This window comes from Triturus cristatus, chromosome 6 (assembly GCF_964204655.1).
Source record: "Triturus cristatus chromosome 6, aTriCri1.1, whole genome shotgun sequence".
Lineage (NCBI taxonomy): Eukaryota > Metazoa > Chordata > Amphibia > Caudata > Salamandridae > Triturus > Triturus cristatus.
The window spans coordinates 1,677,289,584-1,677,297,287 of record NC_140589.1 but is presented as its reverse complement, the minus strand read 5'-3'; the positions used below and the strand labels follow the sequence as shown (position 1 = coordinate 1,677,297,287).

Genomic DNA, 7,704 nt, shown 5'->3' with positions numbered 1-7,704 from the left:
TGTCACATCAATATTAAGTTATTTTTTTGTCATTTCATCATCTATTATTACTGTCTTGGCAAAGTTGTACATCATTTGTGCCAGTTTAATATGTTGATTACAGCAATCAGCAACTGAAAGCTCAGTGAACCTTTACAAAGGGTCTTCCATTGTGCAGAACCGTTTGTTGAAAATTCTTTTAAGTAGCTTTTGATCTGTTTGTGATAGAAACATCCTCTTTTGTGAAATCTGCAAATTATTTGGCAGATGTTTGATTATTTGGCAAACGCAGTAAATTCATAATCATTCGTAAAGTACCGTCACCATAGATTCAGATAATTCAGTGGCCCTGCTTTTGTTATAACAAGCACAGCAGGAGTATTTGTAGCATGAAGGCTCACCATAAGTGGTATCTTGAATCCTATTGGGAGGTAGCAGATATGTAATGTTGCCTAGCTCACCTTTTCGACCTCAGAAGGATGAGAATAGGAATGAACCTGCTATGATTTTAAACTATCACCGTGGGGTCAAACCCAAGCCAGCACCTTGGATACACTGAGCTACCAAACCTGCAACACAGCAACTGTGATCAGGCAACCATACATACCTCTAAATGTTGCTTACCAACAAAAGCAAAGTCTAAACACACACCGAATTTGCAAAAGGATCATGGGCTAATTTGTATAAAACTGGTAAACATGGTTTACTAAGGAATTTATTTAGAATAAAAAATACAAGAATTTTTAAGTAAATATTTTTACACCTATATTTGAGTGTTGGATTATTTTGAAAAATCTAAATAAAGACCCAACTAATTAATGCTTTTAACCAAAGTTGAAAACGGATGCAAAATAAAGGGCCAAAAAAACAATTTCATCTACATTTCTGTGGAAAGTCAGACATAAAAGAAACAGAACATAAGCTAACTTATCTCATTTGTTTTTAACATTGTGTATGCAAGAAACAGGTTCCTTAAAAATCAGTAGACTTGGTCTTCAGTTCCGTAACATATAAAAGCACAAATGCAGGTATCATTGTACAAAACTCTTTTTCCAATAAAGATATGCCTCATGTACCTTTCCCGAGACCCCAGATAAGAGTGCTAACGGCAAGCCTTACATTTCATACAGCATCTTCATTTACATGTATATTTATTGTATAATGTTGAGATGGTAAGGACCTCACAGCAGTCTTCATTGGAGAAGTAGCCAGGGTATCAGGGGTTCTTCCAGACCCTAAGATTGCCAATGCATCGGCCAACGCAGACATCTGTGGACAAGCGCTCACGTCTCCCCAACATTGCTTATTTTCCATGCCCACCTCACTGAGAGATTAACAGCGGCTTCACTTCATTGTTAAACTTCCTTCACAAGGAAGAGTTTAGGAAATCCAGGAGCTGAGCTCGGTTTCTGTCCCTCTGCAGAGATTATTGAAAAACGAAAGAAACATTACAATCGTGTATTTCTCCTACATACATTTTAATCTTGTTGAAACACTTCAAATCGACAACCAGTGCAGAAAACGTGTTCATATCAACAAGTCTGCATGGACACGAGAAATGCTTGAAAACAAAACATTCTGAATTTGTACAGAATCACCCCATGATAAACCATCCGCCTGCTCAATACTGCACCCGGCGATGTCAGTACCAGCTTTCAGTGCAGTGTGATCTGGAGTCAAATTGTAGTAAGTACACACAACCCAAATACACAATGAAACGATAATGCAGCCTAACACACTAACATACCTAGTGCCCCTGCATATGCACACAGAATAATGTCTGTGATCAATAAAAGATCAGGAACGCTGGAATACTTCTTAAAGCAAAAGAACACACAACAGCAACGTTGTTATTAGAATACTGCAATAGTACAACTAACTCACACTGATGACGTCACAACATTGTAATTCAAGGTTTGCCAGTTTCTTGACAAAACGGAGGCACTTTGTATCCAGATCATAAACCTACTGGACAAGAACACTGAAAACACATTGAAATAAAAACACACGGTGTCCCTCTACATACAGTGTGTCATTAACATGCAAAGCAAAGGGACAATGTCTTGGAGGGGAAAATGAACATAAATCTATCTCCCAATTTAGTCTTAGCTGATGCTGTTCCCATACAGCAGGGATACTTCAAGATATGGGGACCCCACAAGCTCTCATGTAGAAGTTCCACTCTCGGGGAGGACAAAGCTCAGTGAGGAGTAGTGTGAGACTACAGTTTGAACCACAGCAACAAATGCAAGCACTGGCAGAAGGTGACTGCTTTTAACTACAAGTCTCTCGCTATCCTGCAAACCGAAAAGTGGACCTCCAGCAAAGTACAAGGTTTATGAAGAACACAATAATAAACAATGGCAGGAGTGAGGCAATGTGTACACCAGGCAAAGTCATCCCTCAGCTCACCTAAACAGCCATCTTTCTGTCTCTAGTGTGTGGTACAGAGGGCCTTAATGCATGTGTATCAAAATAGAAAAAGATTAAATAAGGCATCATCTGAGTGCCATTCAAACTAGTCAGATGTAGAAGAAGAAGAAGTATTACTCTTTAAAAAAAAAAAGGATCCATAATAGATTAATTTGGACTCTGGTAAAAATGGAAAAACCTAAACCATCTTGAATCAGATTTCTTTTGGGAACGCCACAATGAGGTAGGCAGTAAGCACGTTGTGCAATATCACATAGTTCGGAGTGAAATGTTCGATAAAAAAAAAAAACTGTGGATGAAAGGAGAGGGATTAATGTAATAAGGAGCTCAAATGCGATGCCAAGAAAATGGAAGAGGAAAAAAAAATATTAGATTGGTGGATTAATGACCTTTTCAAACTCGCAATTCTGACAACCATGTCTCAGACCCAGGGGACTGGCTCTCAATTAACTAACTTGAACCATCTAAAACATTTCGATTTGTATTTTGAATACATTTTCTGCATGGGATTTACCTCTTTGTCCTCTTTAGTCTTCTTTATTTTCATCTTGATTTTCTTTCCTGTAATCATACTGTAGTTCTCATCTTTCTTTTTCTCCCTGAGAAACTACAACACAATCAAAACAACAAGAACTTAGGAAGAGAGTGCGTGTCTTACTGTAACATACTCACAATGGCTAGCAGGTGTTGCCCATATTTGCTGGCGCCAGAGTTTCTATTACCAGAAACCGATGACAGAAAACAACCACTGGCGTGATTGGTCTTTGGTTTAACAGCGAGCTGTTTTGCCTATAAATGAGCAAGAGTCTGGTCGCCTCCATTGGAGCTCATCTGACCGAAATCAATGTGGGCTGTGTAGGTAACACATAAGGTGAGAAAAGTATGAAAGTTACTTCTTAGCCTGCCTAAGATGTACTTTGAACAGAACAAATACATTTAGCATAAAAATAGAGTCTGACAAGTGTGGACCCTTGCGCCCAATCTCTTTAGAGTCTTTAGACAGTGTATGTAAGCTCTTCACGATTAATCACAATATCAATGTACCTTCCCATATGACTGAACAACAAGCATGTCCAAGATTAGTGTATTCTGGGGACTCACTACAAAAGATTCCAAGTTGGTTGGACTCCCATCACATTTGGCTCTTTACATTCCACCACCACAACCTTTTCGTGGACAAGTAAACTGCAGCCAAAGTCTGAGTGTTTTGTTAAATGATAAAGCAATCTTTCAGTACCTGTGCAAAACATTGGCATACAAGGCCATGGCTGATGGCTATCCTATGGTTTAAAGCTGAGCCCTGAAAATTTAATTCAACCATCACACTGCATAATCGAAATTATGCAGGCAGAATAACTACAAGAACTACAGCGCTGGAGAAATTTTTTGATCACACCACAGATTTGTATTCAATTTGGATTGTATAAATCTACCTCAAAGCAGGAATGTTATGCTTTCAAACTATTACAATTCCTTTCAAATACCAGATTTAGTCTATCACTGTCTAACATCAGACCATCAAATCACTGGAATGCCAACCTTTCTAAGCTTAACTTAGGAGTCAGTTCTTTTGCTTCCCTGACTTTCTTATCTTCTTGGAGACTGGCATTGGTTCTCACCAATCCTGAAAATGGATATATGACTTAAAGACATCCAATTTGAAAATAATGCCCGTTTACGACTTGGCATGCGTCTTGTGAAGCCATATCTATTCAGAATATAGATCGATAATAGCATAAACTTTATACCTGATCAAGAATTCCTGTTGATAGTTTCTGGACCGCATTTCCATAGTTCTCCCTAAATACCTGTGTGGGGCCTGTATGTACCGGTCGGATGACCATTGTAGTGGGAACTCTGTGCGTATTTGTGTCATGGTAGGAGTAAGAGGGAACACAATCAATGTGTTCCAATTGATGCACAGTCCCGATAGCCCTCCAAACCAGGCCACCTCTCTCGGTACCGGGGGCAGGTTTCTGTCCGGGTCACGGACATATAGTAATGTGTCATCAGCATATGCTGACATTAGTCTGTAGCCAGGGAAAAGTATGCCTCTATGCCCATGATATTCCCTTAAGGCGCAAGCCAGGGGCACTGCCAATAGCATAGAAGAGTGGCAAAAGCGGGCACCCCTGTCTGGCACCTCTAGAGATCTCGACTGGAGTAGTCACTATGTTCCCTACTTGTACTATGGCAGTAGGTCCGTTGTATAGGATGTCTATTAACTTAAGGTATACCCCTCCCACCCCTATTCTGTGGAGAACAGCCATTAAGGAAGCCCACCCTACAGAGTCAAAAGCTTTCTAAGTGTCTAAAAACACTGCCGTGGCCTTCACCCCCGGATTTATGTATTGAATAGTATCAAAGAGTGTTCGAAGATTGTGCGTTAACGTTCTGCCAGGAACAAATCCCACCTGTTCCGCACCCATGACACCTGGAAGCAAGAGGGCCAGTCTGTTGGCCAGGACTGATTATATTTTAGGGTCTACATTTAGCAGGGACAGAGGTCTGTACGAGGCACATCTATCTGAATCCTTACCTGGTTTGAGTAGGGTAACTAGCAAAGACTCGCACATTGTAGGTGGCATGATACCCATCTCTGCTATTTCTTTATACAGAGTAATTAAGTGTGGGATAAGGAGATTCTGGAAAATCTTATAGAAGCTACAGTTAAGCTGTCTCTTCCCGGAGCCTTCCCTGCCTGCATCCCAGCTAGCGCCGCCCTGATTACAGAGGGATCTAGCTAGATGTTCTCTGTGCTCAGTAGTGAGGCAGGTCATCTCTATGTGCTCCAAATACTCCATTGTGGAGGCTTCATGGTAGGGAATAACTCTGTGTAGTAGCGTTGGAATCTAGCTGCTTTTCGCTCAGTGTCCATAACTAAAAGCCCCTCTTCATCTAATATGCTTGTGGTGCTGATTGCTCTCTAATAGGCCAGAGTAGTGTTGCTAAGGTGGAGCCGGGGCGCTCTCCTTCTCCGTACGATCTGGCGATAGAGTATTTACCGGGATGTTTGATCTCGTCATTCGCCATATCATGGTATTCGGCTAGTTTAGTCTTAATTTCCCCCCACACCTTGGCATCCCCTGTGCGTTTATGTCATGACTCCAAATCGGCTAATCCCTTTCCAGACCTCAGGACTCCCACATGTGTGGAGAGCGCTACTCCTCCTATATATACTTTAAATGTTTCCTAAACTGTAGCAAAGTTGAAGACCGATCCTATGTTACATGCAAAGGATTCTTTTATTGCCTGACTCATCTCTGTTTCAAAGACCGGGTCCAGTAGCGATTAGGGAGGGAAGCGACAAGTAAATGGGGCTATCCAGCAGGGTTGGGCCTTAGATCCATGAGAACTGGGGAGTGGTCCGAAAAAGTGCGTGGGAGCGGCCTACACTTTCCTACCCGGGACACTAAACTGTTGGCTATGAGCCAATAATCTATGCAAATGTATGTGTCATATGCAGATGAATAATGCATGAATCCCTCTTCGTTTGGATGCTGGTGTCTCCATATGTCTGCCAGCCCTGAGTTGTCTGCAATATCCAGTATAGCCCTAGCAGCGGCTGATATACATCTAGGGGGTCCCCCCGACCTGTCCAGTTCTGGGTTCAATATACAATTAAAGTCCCATCCCCATATCTGTGGGGTGTTGTCACTCTGTATTAATCTGGCATTAATGTTGTGGTAAAATCGCGTGTCATCATTGTTGGGCCCATACACTCCTACCAACTCGGCTACTAGGTCATCTTTGCAGCACGTGGTTATCACATATCTACCTCCCACGTTTACTTGTATTCCGGTCAGGTGTACCCCAGCTTAGTTATCCACCCAGATAAGTACCCCTAGAGCATGCAATGTGAATCCTGCAGTGTAATAGTGCCCTGCATCCTTTGCCTGGTCAACATCTCATTCTCTTGCAGAAAGTGTGCTTCCTGTTGAATTGCAACATCTACCTTGTGGCGTTTGAAATAGGCAACGACTTTCCTAAGTTTCCTATGGTTGTTAAGCCCGTGCACATTCCAAGTAAGCAGACGTAGGAATGGCCGCCGGCGTATTGCTCTGGCAAAACTGCAACTGCCCCTTGACCAAAGTGGGCTAGCGGCCCCATCATTTGAGGCGTATTTCTTGGCAGCCCAGTTGCAGTGGGTGTCTCGCTGGACGACGGGTCGGGCACAGAGGGAGCTGATCACTACGACAGGGCACATCCAAACCCTTTCTATTCACCGCATGTTGTTTCCAGGGGCAGCGCCGCTGCCGACTAAGCCCCTCCAAGTGTTGACTGCGCGCGCCTGTCTGGCACGTATTCATCGTATGAATCGGGCTGCGCCCTTGTACTCCCCACTTCTGCCACTGATAGGGTTCTCCAAGGGCCAGGTACATTACACAGAGAGATTGCTGCCAATATGGACGGATCACGCCGTGACGGAGGTGGGGGCGTTGTTTTTTGAGGGACAATTGCAGACTTTTGACGCACTTGTCGACGACTTCGAACTTCCCAGGGGACAGTTCCTACTGCATAGACAGCTCCTCATAGACTGCCGCAGGCAGAGGCGCGCGATTGACATGGAACCCCCCACGCATCCGGTTATCCATGCGATCCTACAGATGGGGCCTGGGCGCCATACCTCACTCCCAAAAAATTACAGAAATATTTCCCTGACAGCTCGTTTGCTTGCCCCAGATGCCTGGAGCCCACTGCCTCTTTCATACACATGTTCTGGGATTGTCCGACGCTTCACAGTTACTGGCACGCGATCCACACCGCCCTCCGCACGGTCACGGGGCTGCAGGACCTATATACCTGGGAGGCTAGCGCCCTGGGCATCCACAAACCTCACAAGCACATGAAAGTAGAGAGGCGGTTTACTTCCTTGGTGCTCCTCCTGGCCAAACGGTGCATCACCATGCACTGGAAGACACCGGAGGGGCCCCCCCTAGCGGCATGGGTGGGCGCAGTCAAAAAGTGGGGTAAGGCAGAGGAAGAGCTACTCCGAACGGAGGAAGCCCAGGGACTTCGCAAACACCCGATTTCCCTGCCCTGGGCAATGCTACTGCATTCCTTCGCGCAAGAAACGATAACGGTGGCAGGACCACGAACGATTGGTCCCCCCGGGGCCCCCATGGCCCATGAGCCCACCCAGGGAGACGTACAGGGGGCCCAGACGCCCAGCGGGTCATAATTGCGGACTGCGACTGTTCCTCCATTACGCCCTCGCATGGGCAGTAATCAGCGCTCCCGCCTCCCTTCTCCCCACTCGCCCCCGCGTAACCCCAACAATATACCTTGCAA

At 44.4% G+C, this 7,704-nt stretch overlaps 1 protein-coding gene across 4 annotated transcripts in view; it reads right to left on the bottom strand.

Annotated features, from left to right (window-relative positions):
- Window positions 1–676: 676 nt before the first annotated feature.
- The window catches only part of LOC146821801 (uncharacterized), a 149,555-nt gene continuing 142,527 nt past the window's right edge, over window positions 677–7,704 (bottom strand). For all 4 annotated transcript variants that reach the window (XM_085612848.1, XM_085612847.1, XM_085612849.1 and 1 more), the window contains 2 exons: window positions 2,927–3,019; window positions 677–1,396 (listed from right to left, as the gene is read on the bottom strand). In XM_085612848.1, the coding sequence (XP_085468974.1) occupies window positions 1,346–1,396; window positions 2,927–3,019 (144 nt within the window). In that variant the 3' untranslated portion in view covers window positions 677–1,345. The remainder of the gene's footprint in view (window positions 1,397–2,926; window positions 3,020–7,704) is intronic.